General features: G+C 40.8%; 2 protein-coding genes across 2 annotated transcripts; one reads left to right on the top strand and one right to left on the bottom strand.

Annotated features, from left to right (window-relative positions):
* The first annotated feature begins 4,066 nt into the window (after positions 1–4,066).
* LOC138907582 (uncharacterized) lies at positions 4,067–4,946 on the top strand. The gene is made up of 3 exons (XM_070198183.1): positions 4,067–4,242; positions 4,294–4,452; positions 4,787–4,946. The coding sequence occupies exons 1-3, from the start codon at positions 4,067–4,069 to the stop codon at positions 4,944–4,946; spliced, it is 495 nt and encodes a 164-aa protein (XP_070054284.1).
* A 17,371-nt stretch (positions 4,947–22,317) lies between these two features.
* On the bottom strand, positions 22,318–22,671 carry LOC138907581 (uncharacterized). The gene has a single exon (XM_070198181.1). It carries the CDS (start codon positions 22,669–22,671, stop codon positions 22,318–22,320), a length of 354 nt encoding a protein of 117 aa, XP_070054282.1.
* Between the last annotated feature and the right edge of the window lie 264 nt (positions 22,672–22,935).

Below are 22,935 nucleotides of genomic sequence, written 5' to 3'. Positions count from 1 at the left end.
AATCCCTTCTTTTTGAATCATTAACCAATCAATGGCCTTAACGTCATCCTCTTATCTATCATAATTACACCCTTATTCTACTACCAGGGCAGCAATTCATCTCTTCAAATTGCTCATAGTCTTAGACTCCTCTAAGTTCATTCAGGCTATATTGAGTTTTTTTTTTATAACTTACGGAAACCATCAGCTCTCTTATTTTGATGGGCTTAATTCCGAGGCCTTACCTATTCTCGTCAGCTTCTCAATCACCTCTGCTTATCCTTACTCATGTCCGCCTAAAACCCTGTTGCTCTACCATACTTTATCTTGCGACCTATACATATTTATTTATAGTACTCACAACCTTTCTTTAACTTTCTAGCACCATACATTTCATTATGTTATTTTGGAACTTCAAGCGAGACATCAAACCGTCTCTAACTCTTCTTTAATCTCTTAACCAGGCCTCTCGGTACTTGGAAACTATAGGCTAGAAGATATTCCACTGACAACACCACTATCATTTGTGGATACTGAATCACGGTGCTTTTAGCCCTCTATCTGATGTATGGACTATTCATAACCTCCTACACTTGTGCATCTCGTACCGTCTTAACCTTTAACTTACTTAGCTTTTAATCTCGCATTGTATCTTCTGTCTCTTTCATAACCTCTCTTCCACATAGGTAGAATTCACATCCACAACTTGAAGCTCTACTATAAACTTGCAGCTCTAGTGCGTACACAATCTGGTGGGAGCTTCATACTTACTCCTTATGAGACTGGTACTTTTTTTTAATCTGGCTTTATAGATACGACATCGAATTTCCTATGCTGGGTTTCACTTCCTTTATCTTGCATAATCTACTGATTTATCTGAACCTCTTGTCTAGCCATGACTAGGCTCTTCCTGAATTCCTGAATGAACTACTAACTACTCGTCAGTCCATGCTCATATTTACCTTCTGGGTAACCACTCTTGGGTTATGTCTTCTACCTTAACTTAACTTTTGCACTGGCTCCTAATGCATCAAGTGTTCATTCGCTCTTATTTATCAATAACATCTAGTGTGGGAACCCTTACTGCCTCCCCTCGGTGTCGTGCTTGCATAATGTTCTGGACTCGTATCATGTCTGTAGGGTCTGAATAAATGCAATATCATTCCTTTTACCATTTACTGCATTCTTCCTTTACTATTCCATAGTTACCTGAACCACTTAACTCTGACTTAATACCATATTATACCATCTTTTCCCCTTTAGGGGAGTATTAACATGTAATGCTATGAAGACTTACTTATAAATATTTTACCTCTTCATCTTCGACGTCTTTTCACGTCTTTATTGACTCTTACTTGCCTTGCAGTAACCCTTATGTATCAAGGATAATTGAATATCTTACACACGACGGTATCTGATACCTAGTGTAATTGGAACACTTAGTCCCTTAAGACTAACTTTGCTCAAAGTTCTTGCTTTAGGGAAGCGTCTTCTTGAGTGACCTTTGAAGGTTATTCTTCTGTTGTCGATTGTATTATTGCTGGAATGCGATATTTGAAATTCTCTTGATGTCAACTATCATTACCTCATTTGATCCCTAATTGATGTTCAATTTATTTTGTTCACTAGCCCATGCTAATTTGTATTACTCTGGGGGTCTAAATTGTTTTGTCTTTGTAATCACATTGGACGCACCAACTCATTTCTCGAAATGATCAACCTTCCTTGATATTTAAACACTTAAATACAGAAATTAAACGTTTCTTACCTATGAAGTACCTTCCAAAACTTGAACTACAAAGAAAAACGAGAGGCGGTATAATGATACTTACGTCGTAGGGATCGTTCTCATGTTATCGCATCTTGATTTCATACCCGGGATGTTAGAATTCTTTGAAACCCTATTAGAGAGCTCAAGGATAGTTTATATGGTGTTCTCTGGTCGGGTTCTATGTAAAAATGATGACAGCGATGAGTTAAAACCTATAAATCAACTTTTGAAATCAAAGAGGTTCTAGCTTGGCACCCTCGCATTAGCCCATCTTCCGACGCTTATATCATTTTATCCGGATGTTGTTTGAACGAATGGTCAAGTGCATTGGAAACTAAATTCAAAGACCTTCAATTTGGTATATATTATGTCCTAGAAAGACCTCACCTAGTACACGAAATTTATTTCTCAAAAATCTCCGTTACAAAGCAAATCCTTAGTCGTTATTTTCCGCAACTTAAATCCAATTTTTTCCAAACTTTATATTTTCTATCCAATCATCATATATAGTCATATTATAATTTTATACTCATTTAAATCATGATTAACAAGTCTCATACTCATTATACGTCACCTTGGGACGCACAGGGTATAACACACCAATTGAAGATCAAGGAGTAGGATATTCCAAAAATAGATTTTAGGATCTGGTATGGGCACTTTGAATTTTTGGTAATGTCTTTCGGGATAACAAATGCCCCCGCAGCTTTCATGGCTCTTATGAATTGGGTCTTCAAAACTTTCCTCGACTCCTTCGTGATTGTGTTTATTGATGATATTTTTGTTTATTTATGAAGTCGAGAGGACCATACTGATCATCTCAGGACAGTTTTGCAGACTTTGTATCAGCATCAGTTAAATGCAAAGTTTTTGAAATGTGAATTTTGGCTTGAATCTGTTACTTTCTTGGGTTATATTGTCTCTAGAGAAGGAATTGAGGTAGACCCCAGAAAATTTCAGTCGTGAAGAATTGGCCTAGATCTACCATTACAACAGAGATTCGCAGTTTCTTGGGCTTAGCTGGATATTACAGATAGTTTGTGCAGGGGTTCTCTACTCTTGCCTCTCTGTTCACTAAATTGACGCATAAGGCGGTTAAATTCCAATGGTCAGGTGCTTGTTAAAGGAGCTTCCAAGAGTTGAAATCAAGATTAACTATGGTAGCGGTGTTGACTCTACCAGAGGGTACAGATGGATTTGTGGTATATTGCGATGCTTAAGGATCGGACTTGGGTGCATATTAATGTAACATGGAAAGGTGATAGTGTATGCTCCTACGCAACTCAAGAATCATGAAAAGAACTATCCAACACACGACTTAGAGCTTGCGGCGATGGTATTTGCATTGAAGATTTGGTGTCATTATTTGTATGGGGTCCATGTGGATATATTCACGGACCATAAGAGCTTTCAATATATTTTCAACCAGAAGGAATTGAATCTGAGACAGAGAAGATGGCTTGAGTTACTCAAGGATTATGACATCGACATCCTATATCATCCTGGGAAGGCTAATGTTGTAGCGAATACTCTTAGCCGGAAATTTATGGGTAGTTTGGCTCACTTGAGGCATATCAAAAGCCGTTGGCCAAGGAAGTTCATCGGTTGGACCCGGGCTCTGCAAAGATTTATCATGATCTTAGGGAAGTCTATTGGTGGAACGATATGAAGAGGAATGTAGGACTATGTGGTGAGATGTCCAAATTGTCAGCAAGTGAAGGCTGAACACCAAAGGCCCGGTGGGTTGGCACAGAACATAGAAATTCCAATGTGAAAGAGGGAAATGATTAACATGGACTTTGTTGTAGGGCTACCTCACACTCCTCATAAATTCGACTCGATTTGGGTGATTGTGGATCGACTCACAAAATCAGCACACTTCTTGTCGATTAAGGCTACCAACACACCAGAACAATATGCCCAATGTACATCAACGAAATAGTCAGGTTGCATGGCACTCCAGTTTTTATTATCTCGGATCGAGGGGCACAGTTCTCGGATAATTTTTGGAAGAAATTTCAGCAAGGTTTGGGTACTCAGGTGAATCTTAGTACATCCTTCCATCCACATACCGACGGGCAGGCAGAGCGAACTATTCAGACGCTTGAGAATATGTTATGCGCTTGTGTTCTTAACTTCAAAGGTAGCTAGGATGATAATTTGCCGCTCATAGAATTTGGCTACAACAATAGCTATCATGGTAGCATTCAGATGGCGCCCTTCAAGGCTTTATAAGGTAGGAGATGTAGATCTCCCATTGGGAGATTCGAGATTAGGGAAGCGGAATTGATAGGGCAACACCCTGTGTATCAGGCTATGGAAAAAGTTAAGATCATTAAGGAGTGGTTGAAAACTGCTCAGAGTCATCAAAAGTCTTATTCAGATTTGCGTCGCAGGGATTTGGAATTCAAAGAAGATGATTGGGTATTCCTGAAGGTTTCCCCTATGAATGGTGTGATGCAATTTGGCAAGAAAGGGAAATTGAGTTTGAGGTATGTCGGATAGTACATAATCATTCAAAGGATTGGTCAGATGGCTTATAGGCTAGAACTACCTCCAGAGATGTCTTTGGTGCACCCGGTGTTCCACGTGTCCATGTTGAAGCAGGTGGTTGGAGATCCGTCGCTTATTTCTCCGATTGAGACCATTGAGGTTAATGAAGAATTGACTTATGAACAAATTCCAGTTTCCATCCTTGATAGGCAAGTCTGAAAGTTGAGAAACAAAGAGATTGCCTCCATGAAAGTACTATGGCAGAACTAACAGGTTGAAGAGGCCACCTGGGAAGCCAAGGCAGAAATGAAGAAGAAGTATCCTTATTTGTTTGAATAGCCATGTATTTATAAAGTTGTGTTCTATGAAAATGCTAAGAGTTAGCTTCAATTAATTATGTATCATTTGTACCGTTGATATTAAGGGTGTTCCTTTTCTGGTAATATAGTGCTTATTAGGCCACGATTGGTGTTGCTTTATGTTATATTGCGTCATCGGATTATGTATATGTTGTAAGGAGTGGTTTCTGGGATTCTCTGACAGGTGGTTAGGCCCAGTTACAGGGGAGACTCTGGCAAGCATTTTGGAAATTTATGAAGTTAGCCAAAATTTGGAACTGCTGGTGTATGAAGTCACAAATGAGCCACATTGGATGCTAATGAAGGATTCTGACCCTCATTCGAGGATGAATGATCTTAAGTAGGGGAGGATGTGAGACCCCGTAAATAGTTTACCTAAAACCCGAGATTTTGTGGTGCCGAAATAGACTATGTGTTGACGAATCTGGAGATTCTTCACGGGGAGCAAGCTTGCCCTGGTACGAACTTTTTGGGTTGGACAGTGCGCTGGGTATTAAAGGAAATATTTTGGAAGAAAAAGACATTTTTGCGGCCCACTATGCGGTCGCAGAATCACTCTGCGGGCCGCAGAATGAAGCAGAAAACTGGGCAAAGTTTGGGTGCTATTGTGCGGTCACTATGCAATCGCAAAACCATTTTGCGGGTCGCACATCGACCGAGGAAGCAGACCGAGGAAGTAACATGAACATTTTCCTGAGGGAGGTTCTGCGGCATATTATGCGACCGCAGAATAGGTCTGCAGACCGCATAATGGCCGCAGAGTGGGGCTGAGTTGCTCAGTTCTGGAGGACCATTTTGCGGACCGCAGAAGTATTATACGGTCGCATATGCGACCGCAGATCTGTGACAAGGCTCCTTTTTTCTACTTTTTTTACCCGATCCTATTTCGATGTATTAGATTAATGGACCACTTTTGAAGCAAAAACATATATTCTAGAGCAAGGGAGTGCCAAAGAGTGAGAGGGGGAGTTCCTAAGTGCATTATCCATCAGTTCTTGCTCAAAGTTGAAGAAATTGTAAGAAGAATTCACTAGGTCTTCATCCTAGAGGTAAGTTTTTACTCCATACCTGTCGTGCCCCTAACTCGGGGAGCGCGACCAGCGCTCAACCGAGTGAACCCGGCCGAGCAAGCCTATTAGATTTCCATCTGTCCAAACTCATCCATGAATAAAGAGAATACTTATTTTCGTTAATTAGACAATAAGGTGATCATGCTGCAATACCCATTTTTTACCATTAGTTACATCATTTTAGAGTCTCAAATTTCACACACATTTAATGGTCTAAAGTGGAACAAGTAATTCAAACACAACATAACATTGTTTGACTTTCCCAACACCAATATACAACCCACACTATGCCTACGGAGTCTCTAATAGATATAGAAGAGTATTATGATAATGCCTGCAACAAGGCCCCGGCTATACCTCAAACATAATACACAAGGAACAAAAGATACATGACCCCGAAATGAAGTGGGCTCACCCAAGTCTGCTGGGAAGAGGGTGTACCACTATCACTGATCAGTGTCTCCTTTTGTGGAACCACCTGTATCCATTGAAGATGCAGTGCCCCCGGTTAAAAGAGACATTAGTACATATGGAATAGTACTAGTATGAATGACAAAACACCCTCTCAATAGAATGATAAATAATACGAGCAAGTATAATCATAATATCAGTGGAAGCCTAAAAAAATATCAAACCTCAATTAGGATCAAGATAGTGTTCAAATAAGTTTCCATATGTTAAGTTGAGAGGTCTTTAGTATCAATATGACACCGTTCACGATACCAATATTCACAATACCAATACTATCATACTTTTAGCACGGAGTCCGGTCACGACCGGACCGTCTTGGCCATCTCATTAGAAACATCAACCACAATCATAATTTCTAGCATAATCACCACTATATGTGCGGCATGGTGTTCGATCACGACCCGATCAGCTAGGCCATCTCATTCGAGACATCAACCTTTTTATATCAATCATCTCATTTCATACTTCTTTCACATCTTTTCATTACATTGGCACTAGTGGCCATAATTATAAAGTCATTCTTGGCACTTGGCCGTATTTCATAATTCAAATCCTTTTTCCACTTTCAAACGTCATAATTGTCATCAACAACAATAAGGCTTTCAAATTCAAGAATTTAAATACACATGTGAGCAATTAAGAATCTTAGGCACATAGACACCTTTCACACAATTTGGCATAACAACCTTCATTTGAACTTGACTTGAAGTCTTAACATTTTCAACACACATCCCATACTTTTAACACATCTTCAAATGATAATATAACATGACAAAAGCATTTGGAATTCATATTGAACACATATCTTTCAACACAAGTATATTCAGAATAGCCAATTTTATAATGATCAATTCGGGACTTACACAAATTACACGAACACCGTGGGATTCAATTCTAAGAGAAGAGTTTAGCCAACATAGCTCACTTGATCTTCCTTAAACTCTAAAAATGTTCCGAAAATCTTAGAAACTTCGATCTATTTTAGAAATGTAACAAATTGAACCAATATTAAGAAGATGATCATGGTTCTAGCTCATTTGAGCATTTTATCAAACACTAGGTGTACATTATGGTTTAAAGGTCCTTTCATGGAGGAATCCATCATCCCACGACCCATTCTTTACCATAACAAATGCACGCAAAATAGCCAACTTACATACCCAAGAATTATCTTACTAATTACCCATTTCTAGGTAAATTTCGAAATTGAAGGATTGGGGAAAGAAATTCTTACCTCTTTAAAGCCCTAGCAACCCTTTGATGAAATTTTAAGGTTTGATTCAAGGTAAGGTAGTGAAATCCTTAGTCGTCCATTTTCTCTCTCTAGAATCGCCCTTCCCACTCTCTAAAACACCAGAAAATCCCCCAAAAATGAACCCTTAGGATAGATAAATGAAATGGGAGTCGGGTTATAAAAAACCCAAAAATTGCACAGTCGCGGCGCGGGGTGGGCGCGGTAGTGAAAAATGTGCCCAGAATTGATTTTGCGAAGTGTTTTGGAAATCCACACAGGCGCGCCGCATGGGGCGGCGGTTGTGTCACCTTTTACCAGCCTTTGGTAATTTGGTCATAACTTCTTGTAGGAGTGTGCAAACGAAGAACGGTTTGAAGCGTTAGAAACTAGACTCGAAGATCTTTCATTTGAAAGGTTGTCTTGTACATACTCATTTGGAACTTTAGTCCATCATATAATTTTCCAACTTCACTTAGACTTAGGCATATCCTTAGACCCCACATCACTTATAATATTCCCCGTACACTTTGTAACACCCCAGAAAAAAAAAATTCAAAGTACTTAAGTGTAAGGCCTGGTAAAATTTGCAAAGAAAACAATGTTTTATGGTGCCGGACTAGGCTCACCGCGGCTTGGACTTTTTGGGTTGAACAATGCACAGGAAAGTAAAAGAAAAGTTTTGGTGGAGTAGTGCATTTCTGCGGTCCATTATGCGACCGCAGAATCACTCTACGGACTGCATAATGGCCGCAGAGTGAGATAGTTAATTGGGGTCAGTTGGAAGAAATTATGCGGTCAACGATGCGACCGCATAAATGTTATGCGGTGCATTATGCGATCGCATAACAGTTATGCGGACCGCATAGTGACCGCATACACAGACAACTTTTTTGATCATTTTATCAGCAATTATGCGACCGATATGCGACCGCAGAACTGTTTCGGAGCTCCATTTTTGGGTTTTTAAAACTCGGCCCTATTTCATTAAATACACTCTTTGGGTCATTTTTGAGCTATAATTTGATATTTTAGAGTGAGAGAGGGTGCCCTAGAGTGAGCAGGTGTTCTCCAATAATTGTTCTTCAATTCTTGCCCATGTTTTGGAAGATTGAGAAGGGAAACCCACTAGGTCTTCATCCTAGAGGTAAGATTCTACACCCTAACCCTCAATTTTGAATTTTGTGTAGAAATGTATAACAAGCAAGATAATTTCTAGGCAAGAAGGTTGGTTATTGTACATGCATGTGTTATCAAGGGGTGTAGAAAGATTGTTGAGCTAAAAATGATAAAGGTTGGGTTGTGGGATGATGGAATCCTCCATAAAAGGACCTTGAACCTTAATGCACACCTAGTGTTTGATAAAATGCTCAAATGAGCTAGAACAATAATCATCTTCCTAATTTTGGTTCAATTTGTTATATTTCTAAAATAGATTGAAGTTGCTAAGAATTCCGGAACATTTAGAGTGTAAGGAAGCTCAAGTGAGGTATGTTGGCTAAACTCTTCTTTAAGAGTTGGAATTCTCATTATCCTTGTGAGTTACGAGATGTTGATTATAAATCGAGTATTCCAATCAGTTTTGTGATGAAGATATATGTTCAATTCGTATTTCAAATGCTCTTATCATAATTGCATTATAAGTTGAGGATGTGTCCCAAACTATTGATTACGTATCCACATGTTATAATTTCTAGTCATGATTTATGTGAAAGGTATTATGCCAAGTTGTGTAGAGATTGTGATTGTGATACACCTCCACCCGCATACATTGGGGTGAGGCGGCATGACCGCTTTGTGTGGGGATTATGGTAGAGAGATCGTGATTGTAATACACCTCCACCCGCATATATATTGGGGTGAGGCGGCATGACCGCTTTGTGTAGGAATTATGATATTGTGGGACTGCACCTCCACCCGCTTACATAGGGGTGAAGCGGTACCACCGCTTTGTGTATAGTTTTGGTATTGTAGTAGCACCACCACCCGCATACATTGGTGTGAGGCGGCATAGCCACTTTGTGTAAGTTCATAGTACTGTGGTTATATATCCACCCGCATACATTGGGGTGAGGCGGCAGGGCCGCTTGATTAGAGTTGTGGTATTGTACGTACACCTCCACCTGCATACATCGGGTGAGGCGGCGGGGCCTCTGTGTGTGAAGATGGTTACGTAGGATCTCATCTTAAATCCTATAAATGTTTTTGATAGCTTTTAATAAGCTTGCTATGGTTGGGACCGTTATCTATATTATTCTATTGCCGCACTGGTTCATCATAATTATCTTGTATTTATAAATTCTTAAATTGGTGTTTAGTTTTCATACTAGTACTATTCGACGGTACTAACGTCTCTTTTGCCGGGGGCGCTACATCTTTAAATGGATGCAGGTGGTTCCATGACAGGAGATATTGATCAGTGATAGCAGTGCACCTTCTTCCCAGCTGACTTGGTGAGCCCCACTTTATCCCAGGGTCATGTATCTTTTGTTCTTTGTGTATTCCGTTTGAGGTATAGCCGGGGCCTTGTTGCCGGCATTATCATTGTACTCATCTTTATCTATCGAGGCTCCGTAGACATAGTGTGGGTTGTGTATTGATGTTGGGGAAAGACAAACTATGTTATGTTGTGGTTGTATTACTTGTCCATTTGAGACTTTAAAAATGATGAAACTATTGGTAAGAAATTGGTAATTACAGACATGACCACTTTATTGTTTAATTAAGGAAAACATGTATTCTCTTTATTCATGAATGAGTTTGGGTAGAAGGAATCTGATAGGCTTGCTCAGTCGGGTTCACTCGGTTGAGCGCCGGTCGCGCTCCTCGGTTTTTGGGGCGTGACAAACTTGGTATCAGAGCCTAAGGTTTTAAAGTATCCTAGGATGTCTCGGAGTCGTGTTTAGTAGAGTGCTTATTATTGGTGTGTTGTCGGCCACATCTATAATTAGGATGCTACATCGGCTTTTAGGAATAATACCCTTCTTTCATGTTCTTGATCATGCGATAAAGCTTGTTGTAAGATTATTCCTCCTTTAACTCCTGCGTTTCTCCAATTTTCAGTACATGGCACCTAAGAAGAAGGCAAGAACTACCCAATGATCCAATGTCACCCCAGGAGTGACAGTTGACCCTATAATTGATGATGTGGGTGAGCACCCGAGGAGTGAGAATATTCCTCCAGTTACTACACTGCCTGACTCTACTACAACTGATCAGACCGCACCTATCCCTATACCTACTGAAGGTGCAACAGTTCCTCCAACTGATATACCAGTTCCACCTCCAGCTCCAGCTTCCGATTCTAGTGTGTCTGATATTGATATTAGGGGAGCCATACCAAAGTTGACACAGTTAGTGGCTTCTCAGGCCTAGAGATCGAGTGTTGGGCCTACTTCTTCTAGTCATCCAGGGGAATCTGCTAGTTCCAGGGTGAACAAGTTTCTTCAGTTAGATCCTCCAGTGTTTACAGGTGCTGATCCCAAAGAGGACCCCCAGGACTTCATTGATGAGATGCACAAAACTCTCCGGGTTATGCATGCTACAGAGATGGAGGGAGTAGAATTGGCATCCTACTGCTTGAAAGGGGTGGCCTACTCTTGGTTTGAGTTGTGGGAGGAATCCTGTGAGGAGGGAAGCCCTCAGGCAAGGTGGGGTGAGTTCACAGATGCCTTTATGGATCATTTCTTGCCTGCCAAAACTAAGGCAGCTCGTGCCGCTGAGTTTGAAACCCTGAAGCAGGGTAGTATGAATGTGTGGGAGTACCATATGGAGTTTCCGCGCCTGTCCAAGTATGGTATTCACATGTTGCCCACTATGGAGGCTAGAGTGCGTCGGTTTGTACAGGGCCTTAGCCCCTTGGTTATCAATGAGGCTTCTACAACTGCCTTGAATTCCGATATGAACTATGGTAAGATGGTGGCATTTCCTCAAGCCACAGAGAGCCGCAAATTGAAGAATAGAATGGAGCATCAGAGTAGCAGCAAGGGCCGGTCGGCGGGCAACTTTGGTGGTTCTTCCGGTGGTGGTGGTAGTAGGTCGGCATTCAGGGGAGCGTCATTAGGACCATCCCAATCATTTGCCCAGTCTTCGATGGGTGCACAGTCATCTGGACCCAGTCAGGGCAACAGGGGACCCCACCCACAAGGTCGGCCCGACAGAAGGTTTCAGCAGCGGAGGCTTCCATGCCCTAAGTGTGGGAGGATTCACTTTGGGTCCTGCTTCATGGACCTACCAGTATGCTACGAATGCGGATTGAGGGGTCACATTCAGAGGGATTGTCGTTCGTCCCGCCAGGGTGCGGGCAGGGGCATGGCACAACTATCCAGTTCTGCAGCTACTACATCCATAACACCTCCAGCTCGAGGTACCCCAGCGTCCGCGGGGCGTGGCGCAGCTAGGGGTGGCACACAGAATTCGGGAGGACCCAGCAGATTTTATGTTATGCGGAGATGTCGGGAATCAGAGGCTTCTCCATATGATTTCACAGGTATATTGACTGTCCAATCTCATAATGTATATGCTCTTATTGATCCCGGTTCCACTCATATGTTACTCCTTATGTTGCTATGGAATTTGGGATAGAACCAGAACAGCTTCATGAGTCGTTCTCTGTATCTACTCTGGTTGGTGAGTCTATTTTGGCCGCGTGGGTTTATAGGGATTGTGTTGTCACGTTGCATGGTCGGGGCCGATCTTATTTAATTGAGAATGGTCGATTTTTATGTGATAATGGGGATGGATTGGCTTTACTCTTGTTTTGCCAAGCTTGATTGCCGAACCAGAACTGTTAGGTTCGAATTTCCAAATGAGCCAGTTATTGAGTGGAAGGGTGATGATGTAGTGCCGAAGGGTAAGTTTATTTCTTACCTTAAGGCCACAAAAATGATCAACAAAGGATGTATTTACCATTTGGTCCGGGTTACGGACACCGATGCTGAGGCACCTACACTTGAGTCCGTGCCTGTTGTGAATGAATTTCCGGGAGTATTTCCCGATGAACTCCCTGGGATCCCACCAGATAGGGAGATTGATGTAATGCCAGACACACATCCTATATCTATTCCACCCTATAGAATGGCACCGGCAGAATTGAAAGAGCTAAAGGAGCAATTGAGAGATTTGTTAGAAAAGGATTTTATCCGACCAAGTGTGTCGCCTTGGGGCGCACCGGTCCTTTTTGTAAGAAAGAAAGATGGGTCGCTGAGAATGTGTATTGACTATCGGCAGATTAATAAGGTCACAATCAAGAATAAGTACCCACTGCCAAAGATAGATGACTTGTTTGATCAATTGCAAGGTGTCAGGTACTTCTCCAAAATTGATTTAAGATCCGGGTATCACCAATTGAAGATTAGGGAGCGGGATATTTCGAAAACAGCTTTTAGGACCCGGTATGGGCATTTTGAATTTCTGGTGATGTCGTTTGGGCTAACAAATGCCCCAGCAGCCTTCATGGATCTTATGAATTGAGTTTTTAAACCATTCCTCGACTCCTTTATGATAGTGTTCATTGACGATATTCTTGTATATTCACGAAGTCCGGAGGACCATGCCGGTCATCTCAGGGTAGTTCTGCAAACCCTGCATCAGCACCGGTTATGTGCAAAGTTTTCAAAGTGTGAATTTTGGCTTGAATCAGTCATATTCTTGGGTCATGTAGTCTCTAGTGAGGGAATTAAGGTTGATCCTCAGAAAATTTTAGCTATGAAAAATTGGCCGAGGCCTACAATTCCAACAGAGATTCGCAGTTTCCTAGGCTTAGCTGGATATTACAGAAAGTTTGTGGAGGGGTTTTCTACTCTTGCCTCTCCATTGACTAAATTGACGCAGAAGGCAATCAAGTTCCAATGGTCAGATGCTTGTGAAAGGAGTTTCCAGGAATTGAAAGCAAGATTGACTACGGCGCCGGTGTTGACACTACTAGAGGGTATAGATGGATTTGTGGTGTATTGTGATGCTTCAAGAATCGGGCTTGGGTGTGTAGTAATGCAACATGGGAAGGTGATAGCTTATGCTTCTAGGCAACTAAAGAATCATGAAAAGAACTATCCAACACATGATTTAGAACTTGCGGCGGTGGTGTTTGCATTGAAAATTTGGCGTCATTATTTATATGGGGTCCATGTGGATATATTCACGGATCATAAGAGCCTTCAATATATTTTCAAACAAAAGGAATTGAATCTGAGGCAGAGAAAATGGCTTGAATTACTCAAGGATTATGACATTGATATTTTATACCATCCGGAGAAGGCTAATGTTGTGGCGGATGCTCTTAGCCGGAAATCTATCGGCAGCTTAGCACACTTGGAGTCATATAAAAGGCCATTGGCCAATGAAGTTCACCGATTGGCTAGTTTGGGAGTTCGTCTTGCGGACTCTAGCGAAGGAAGGGTAATTGTGCAAAATAGGGCTGAATCATCACTTGTAGTGGAAGTCAAAGAAAAACAATACAACAATCCATTGTTGGTGCAATTGAAAGAGGGGATTCATAAACATAAGACCATGGCCTTTTCTCTTGGCATGGATTATGGTACACTAAGGTACCAAGGCGACTATGTGTTCCAAATGTGGATGGTCTCCGTGAAAGAATTTTGACTGATGCTCACACTACTAGGTATTCTGTGCACCCAAGTTCTACAAAAATGTATCATGATCTTAAGGAAGTCTATTGGTGGAATGATATGAAGAGGAATGTGGAAGACTTTGTGGCAAGATGTCCGAATTGTCAGTAAGTGAAGGCCGATCACCAAAGGCCCGGTGGGTTGGCACAGAACATAGAAATTCCAATATGGAAATGGGAAATGATTAATATGGACTTTGTGGTAGGGTTACCGCGCACTCCGCACAAGTGTGACTCAATTTGGGTGATTGTGGATCGACTCATGAAGTCAGCACACTTTTTGCCGGTTAAGTCCACCAACACAGCGGAGCAGTATGCTTAGTTGTATATCAAAGAAATAGTCAGGTTGCATGGCACCCCAGTTTCCATCATTTCTGATCGGGGAGCACAATTCACTGCTAATTTTTGGAAGATATTTTAGCAAGGTTTGGGTACTCAGGTGAATCTCAGTACAGCCTTTCACCCGCAAACTGACGGGCAGGCAGAGCGGACTATTCAAACGCTTGAGGATATGTTGCACGCTTGTGTTCTGGACTTCAAAGGTAGCTGGGATGATTATTTACCACTCATAGAATTTGCATACAACAATAGTTATCATGCTAGCATTCAAATGGCACCGTTTGAGGCTTTATATGGTAGGAGATGTAGGTCTCCCATTGGGTGGTTCAAAATTGAAGAAGCAGAGTTGATAGGGCCAGACCTCGTGCATCAGGCTATGGAAGAAGTTAAAATCATTAAGGAGTGGTTGAAGACTTCTCAGAGTCGTCAGAAATCCTATTCGGATGTTCATCGTAGGGATTTGGAGTTCAAAGAAGATGATTGGGTATTGTTAAAAGTTTCCCCCATGAAAGGGGTAATGCTATTTGGCAAGAAAGGGAGATTGAGTCCGAGGTATGTCAGACCGTACAAAATCATTCAGAGGATCGGTGAGGTAGCATACAAGCTTGAGCTACCACATGAGATGTCATTAGTACATCCGGTGTTTCATGTGTCTATGTTAAGAAAAGTAGTTGGAGACCCGACAGCCATTGTTCCGGTTGAGACTATTGAGGTAAATGAAGAATTGACTTATGAAGAGATTCCAGTTTCTATTATTGATAGGCAAGTCCGAAAGTTGAGAAGCAAAGAAATTGCATCCGTGAAAGTGCTATGGCAAAACCAACAGGTTGAAGAGGCTACTTGGGAGGCCGAAGAAGAAATGAAGAAAAAGTATCCTTATTTATTTGAATAACCATGTAATTATGTGTTATGCCTTAAGAAAGTGCTATGGGATATTCCTATGAAATATGTATGACTTGTACATTTGGTGTTAAGGGCGTTCCGTTCTGGTAATATAATTGCTTGTGAGGCCACAGTTGATGTTGTTTTGTATTATGTTACGTTGTTGGATTATGTATATGCTGTTATGATGTGTTTCTGGGGCTCTCTAACAGGTGAACAGGCCTAATTACAAAGGAAACTCTGGCGAAAGTTTTGGAAATTTAGGGAGTTAGTCAAATTTTGGGTTGTTGGTGTGTGGTATGAAAGACTAAGTTGCATAATATGTTAATAAAAGAATTTTACCCCCATTCGAGGACGAATGATCCTAAGCGGGGGGGGGGGGGGGGGATTGTAACACCCCGGAAAAAAAAAGAAAAAAAAAATTTCAAAGTACTTAAGTGTAAGGCCTGGTAAAATTTGCAAAGAAAATAATGTTTCATGGTGCCGGACTAGGATTATGTATTTTATGGTGCGGACAAGCTCGCCGTGGCTCGGACTTTTTGGGTTGAACAATGCACAGGAAAGTAAAAGAAAATATTTGGCAGAATAGTGCATTTCTGCTGTCCATTATGCGACCGCAGAATCACTCTGCGGACCGCATAATGGCCGCAGAGTGAGACAGTTAATTGGGTAAGTTGGAAGCAATTATGCGGTCGACTATGCGACCGTATAAATGTTATGTAGTGCATTATGCGATCGTATAATAGTTATGCTGACCGCATAGTGACCGCATACACAGACAAGATTTTTGATCATTTCATCAGCAATTATGCGATCGATATGCGGTCCACATATCCATTATGCAGTCGCATATGCGACCGCAGAACTGTTCCGGAGCTCCATTTTTGGGTTTTTAAAACCCGACCCTATTACATTAAATATACTCTTTGGGTCATTTTTGAGCTATAATCTGACATTTTAGAGTGAGAGAGGGTGCCCTAGAGTGAGAAGGTATTCTCCAATAATTGTTCTTCAATTCTTGCCCAAGTTTTGGAAGATTGAGAAGGGAAATTCACTAGGTATTCATCCTAAAGGTAAGATTCTACACCCTAACCCTCAATTTTGAATTTTGTGTAGAAATGGTTAATAAGCAAGATAATTTCTGGGCAAGAGGGTTGGTTATTGTACATGCATGTGTTATCAAGGGGTGTAGAAAGATTGTTGAGCTAAAAATGGTAAAGGTTGGGTTGTGGGATGATGGAATCCTCCATAAAAAGACCTTGAACCTTAATGCACACCTAGTGTTTGATAAAATGCTCAAATGAGCTAGAACCATAATCATCTTCCTAATTTTGTTTCAATTTGTTATATTTCTAAAATAGATTGAAGTTGCTAAGAATTCCGGAACATTTAGAGTGTAAGGAAGCTCAAGTGAGGTATGTTGGCTAAACTCTTCTTTAAGAGTTGGAATTCTCATTATCCTTATGAGTTACGAGATGTTGATTATAAATCGAGTATTCCAATCAGTTTTGTGATGAAGATATATGTTCAATTCGTATTTCAAATGCTCTTATCATATTGCATTATAAGTTGAGGATGTGTCCCAAACTATTGATTACGTATCCACATGTTATAATTTCTAGTCATGATTTATGTGAAAGGTATTATGCCAAGTTGTGTAGAGATTGTGATTGTGATACACCTCCACCCGCATACATTGGGGTGAGGCGGCATGACCGCTTTGTGTGGGGATTATGGTAGAGAGATTGTGATTGTGATACACCTCCACCCGCATATATATTTGGGTGAGGCGGCATGACCGTTTTGTGTAGGAATTATGATATTGTGGGACTGCACCTCCACCCGCTTACATTGGGATGAGGAGGCACGACCGCTTTGTGTATAGTTTTGGTATTGTTGTAGCACCACCACCCGTATACATTGGGGTGAGGTGGCATAGCCGCTTTGTGTAAGTTCTTAATACTGTGGTTATATATCCACCCGCATACATTGGGGTGAGGTGGCAGGGCCACTTGATTAGAGTTGTGGTATGGTACGTACACCTCCACCTGCATACGTCGGGTGAGGCGGCGGGGCCGCTTTGTGTGAAGATGGTTACAAAGGATCTCATCTTAAATCCTATAAATGTTGTTGATAGCTTTTAATAAGCTTGCTATGGTTGAGACAATTATCTATATTATTATATTGCCGCACTGGTTCATGATAATTATCTTGTATTTCTAAATTCTTAAATTGGTGTTTAGTTTTCATACTAGTACTATTCGACGGTACTAATATCCCTTTTGCCGGGGGCGCTGCATCTTTAAATGGATGCAGGTGGTTCCACGACAGGAGATATTGATCAGTGATAGCAGTGCACCTTCTTCCCAGCTGACTTGGTGAGCCCCACTTCATCCCAGGGTCATGTATCTTTTGTTCTTTGTGTATTCCGTTTGAGATATAGCCGGGGCCTTGTTGCCGACATTATCGTTGTACTCAACTTTATCTATAGAGGCTCCGTAGACATAGTGTGGGTTGTGTATTGGTGTTGGGGAAAGATAAACTATGTTATGTTGTGGTTGTATTACTTGTCCATTTGAGACTTTAAAAATGATGAAACTATTGGTAAGAAATTGGTAATTGCAGACATGACCACTTTATTGTTTAATCAAGGAAAACATGTATTCTCTTTATTCATGAATGAGTTTGGGTAGAAGGAATCTAATAGGCTTGCTCGGTCGGGTTTACTCAGTTGATACCCATCATATTAATAGTCCTCGTTTGCACACAAAATAATATAATTAGTACACATCAACTTTCTTAATAACGCTCAAGTACTTCGAAATTTTTTTTGTGCTACAATAGCCCTCAATTTCGTGATTTTAACTGAAAATAGGTAATAAGCCAAGTAAATTCTGGGGTGTGGGAGTTGTTTATTCTACATGCATGCTCCATCTAGTGTAGTGGGAAGATTGTTGAGCTCTTTTGGGTAATCTTTGGGTAGTGGGATGATAGAATCGACCATAGGAGGACCTTGGAACCTTAATACACACCTAGTGTTTGATAAAATTCTCAAGTGAGCTAGAATTATGAACTCCTTCCTAATTTTTGTTACATTTTGCAATATCTCTAAATAGATCAAAGTGGCTAGTATCTACGGAATATTTTAGTAAATTGCAAGGGCTCGAGGAAAAGTATGTTTGCTAAACTTCTCTCTTAGAATTGAATTCCCATGATGATCTTGTAAATCCCGAGTTGTCCATTATGAATTGACTTTTCTGAATAAGTTTGACGTCGGATGATGTGTGTGTGTGTATATATATATATATATATATATGTTCAATTGTGTTCCGGAATGTTCTTATTATATTGTGCTATTCTTCGGGAGAGTATTTGAAGTATGAGTATGTATTAAAATGTTGTGACTTCAAGTCAATTCCAAACGAAAGTGATCACATCAAATTGTATAAGAGATCATATGTGCCTAAGACCCTAATTTGCTCAAGTTATGTGTTTAAATACTTAATTTGAAAGGCCTTGTTGTTGATTATCCATGATAATGATTGAAAATGGAATAGTGAGCTTGAATAATGAAGTACGGCCAATGTGCCAACCATACTAAAATCATCTAATTCAGTCCTCAAATCGCCATCCAAATCCTAAAAATATAGTTTATGAAATTTCTAAAATTTTCCCCAATTCTTCCAACCCAAAACACTAACTAATTGGTAAAAACAATGATAGATTGATGTAATTTAACCAAATCCGAGATAGAATAACATACTCCAATCAACTCCTTGAAAATCCCTTCAAGAATCGCCCAAAACTGAGGTCTCTAACTCGTAATATGAAAAATGGGTCCAAACCCTCTATTTTGAAATTAAATATATACTTCCCAGATGCCATTATTCGCTAACGCAGAAAGTGTGTCGCGTTCACGAAGCACAAAATACTCAGCTGCCAAAATTCCTCTTACGCGACCGTGAGAGCCCCCTTGCAAACCCGATAAACACTACACCAATGCCTACATGAACGCAACCCCTCTCCCGCGAACGTTACGGCTCACAACCCTGGTGCCCTACCTGCCTCATCCTTCTACGCAAATGCGATCACCCCCTCGTGATCGTGATGAACAAACTCCCTATACCTTCGCGAATGCGTGGCCTTCTTCCCAACTATAAAGAATAAAATTCGCCTGCCTCCCAGATACCCTTCACGAACGCGAGACCTCTCTCGCGAATGCGAACAAGGAAACCAAACATCATAATTTCTACAGTTCAATAAGGCCAAATTCAATCAGTAATAAATCTGAATCTCACCTGAGGCCCTCGATGTTACACCCCATAGTATTGTACATTGAATTTGTCGTAAAATAAATGACATCAGTTCACGGATAAGATTATTTTTAGATTATAAGTATTATGTATTACATTTCACGTTTTCGTACGTTAAAGTTTCATCGTAAGTTAATCGACGTAGACTCGGGAATGAGATTATTTTTGAGGTTATATGTATTTATGCTATTGATAACATGTGATAAGTAAATTCGTGAAGGTGAAAGGTTAAGCGAATAGAAGAAAATGAGTTTCGTCGAAGTTTGTCATTTTGGAATAAAATACGGTCTAAGCTATAATACCTGGTATTTATGGACTAGTGCTATACAAGGTACCACATGACCATGATAGTAAGGTGTATAAAGTATGATAAAAGTGAGTAGTATTTTATGTAATTTGGGATAATTCTTAATTATGTGGATAATTGGGTAATTATTGATTTGAGTGGGAGATTAACTAATTAATTGGGAAATGTGGATAAGTTTGGTGGTGACATAAGATCATCAACATGGTAGCCAAGAAAGCCAAAAATGTTGACTCTTAAGTTCATATATAGGTGGCACATTTAGACAATTAAGTGGGTTAATCATCTAATATGTGGGGCCTACACCCACAAAGGTCTAGAAAACTCTCTAAATCACATCAGGAGATTTGATATCTCTACAATATGAGGAATGAAGGCTTTGGCCAATTCATATGAGAATTCATATGGTAGTAACGTGATATTCTTGAAACAAAAATTCATACGAGATTTCTTAGTATCTTAGCAACGTGAGATTTTGCAATTTTAAGGGAGTACGGTGCAATCTTTCTCAAGAATATCATACGAATTTTTCCGTACTTCGATCTTGCCGTCACGTATTTTGTCGCAATTGTCGTGTGTTAGAGGGATTGTTAAGAGAATCGACTCAGGTATGTTAAGGCTAATCCTTCTTTCTTTTGGCATGATCCAAGTAACGAAACGTAAACGTAATGTTGTTCTTTAAGTTGTTCTACTCTTAGTAGTTAAGGATGTCTACGTTATTCATTCATGTAAAATGATATTCAAGCATGTCTAAGTATGTTTCTAGTTCCCTATTGAGGCATATGATAAAGATGTTAATGTTCATAATGGTATTATATGCATCATGCATTTACCACCGAGCTACGGCCGGTTGGGCAGTTACACATTTACCATTGAGCTACGGCCTGTAGGGCAGTCGTGCATTTACCACCGAGCTACGGCAGGTGGGGCATATACACATTTACCACTGAGCTACAGCCGGTCGGGCAGTCATTCATTTACCACCGCGCTACGGCAGGTGGGGCATATACATATTTACCACCGAGCTACAGCCGGTCGGGCAGTCATTCATTTACCACCGCGCTACGGCCTGTCGGGCAGTTACCACTGATTAGTTGGGCAGTCATGCATTATACAATATGGATAGTAGTCTCAAAGATAAACATTATATATATATAAGTATAATAATTATGCATATACAGAGATTCAGGTTGATTCTTATATGTATTTAATTAATGTTGACTTATTGTTTTGTTTTGGTTCCGCCTTACATACTCGGTACATTATTCGTACTAACATCCTTTTTATTGTGGACGCTGCATTCGTGCCTGCAGGTATAGGTAATAAGTTTGACGAGCCCTCATAGTAGACGAGGTTAGCATTCAGCGAAGGATCGGTAAGACTCCACTTCATTCAGAGTGCAGCCGAGTCTATAAGTCATTATGTCAGGGTTTTGCTACAAACTTTTTGTTAGGCAGGGGCCCTGTCCCATTTGATGTCGAATAATCCTAGAGGTTTTGTAGACAGAGGTTCATTTTGTACAGTATGGCATAGGCCTTGACGGCCCATATGTATTCATGTTTTAAGAAAAATGGTTCATTGATACAGTGTTTTCCCTTTTACAGTTGTACATTATGAGTTGTGGCCATGTGGGCCCATGATAAATAAAAAGGAATGAGTTCAGCTAACTCGACCTATATATGTTCTAGTTTTGGTCAAACAATCATGAGTTACAGAGTGGTTCGCTCGGGCCAGCACGGCACCGGGTGCCAGCCACGCCTCCCCAGGTTTGGGGCGTGATACTCGAGACCCCATCCAAACATACCAACACATCCTAAAACATCATACAAACTTAGTTGAGGCCTCAAATCACATAAATCAACATCAAAACACGAATAACACCCCAATTCAAGCCTAATGAAACTAATAGATTTCCAACTTCTACAATCGATGTCGAAACCTATCAAACCAACTCCGATTGACCTAAAATTCTGCACACAAGTCATAAATGACACAACGGACCTATTCCAACTTCCGGAACCAAAATCCGAGCCCGACAGCCACAAATTCAACTATCAGTCAAACTTCAACTATTCCCACATTCGCTAATTCAAGCCAAAATCAACTACGAACCTCCAAATCAATATCCGGACACACTCTTAAGTCCAAAATCACCATACGAAGCTATCAGAACCATAAAAACTCCATTCCGAAGTCATTCCATAAAAACATCCGGTCAACTCTTTCAACTTAGGCTTCCAGCCTTGGGACTCAACCAACCACCCCGGCAAGTCACATAACAACAATAGAACACAGAATAAGCAATCAATTGGAAAATAGGGCTACAATACTCAAAACAACCAGCTGGGTCATTACATTCTCACCCTCTTAAACAAACGTTCGTCCTCGAACAAGTCTAGAATCATACCTGGAGTCTCAAATAGATGTGGATAGTTACTCTGCATCTCATGCTCGGTCTCCCAAGTAGCCTTCTCGACAATCTAACCTCTTCGCTGCACCTTCACTGAAGCTATATTCTTTGACCTAAACTTTCGAACCTGCTGATCCAAAATGGCCACCGGCTCCACATCATAAGTCAAATCCCAATCTAATTGAACCGTGCCGAAGTCCAAAACTTGAGACGGATCACTGAAGTATTTTCGAAGCATGAAAACATGAAACACTGGATGAACACTTGATAGAATAGGTGGCAATACAAGCTTGTAAACCACCTCTCCAATCCTCTCAAGCACCTCAAAAGGGCTAATATACCGAGGGCTCAACTTTCCCCTGTTACCGAACCTCATAGCACCCTTCATGGGTGAAAATCTGAGTAATACCTTCTCTCCCACCATGTAGGCAATATCACAAACCTTCCGATCAGCGTAACTCTTCTATCAAGACTGTGCCATGTGAAGCCGGACCTGAATCAACTTATCCTTTTCCAAAGTATCCTGAACCAATTCTGTACCCAAAAGCCTAGACTCACCCAACTCAAACCAAACAACCGGAGACCGACACCGCCTGCCATACAAGGACTCATACGGAGCCATCCGAATAATTGATTGGTAGTTGTTGTAGGCAAACTCTGCAAGTGGCAGAAACTGATCCCAAGAACC

Source organism: Nicotiana tomentosiformis, chromosome 3 (genome assembly GCF_000390325.3).
Source record: "Nicotiana tomentosiformis chromosome 3, ASM39032v3, whole genome shotgun sequence".
In the NCBI taxonomy this organism is placed as follows: domain Eukaryota; kingdom Viridiplantae; phylum Streptophyta; class Magnoliopsida; order Solanales; family Solanaceae; genus Nicotiana; species Nicotiana tomentosiformis.
This window is presented reverse-complemented; position numbering and strand designations above follow the sequence as displayed.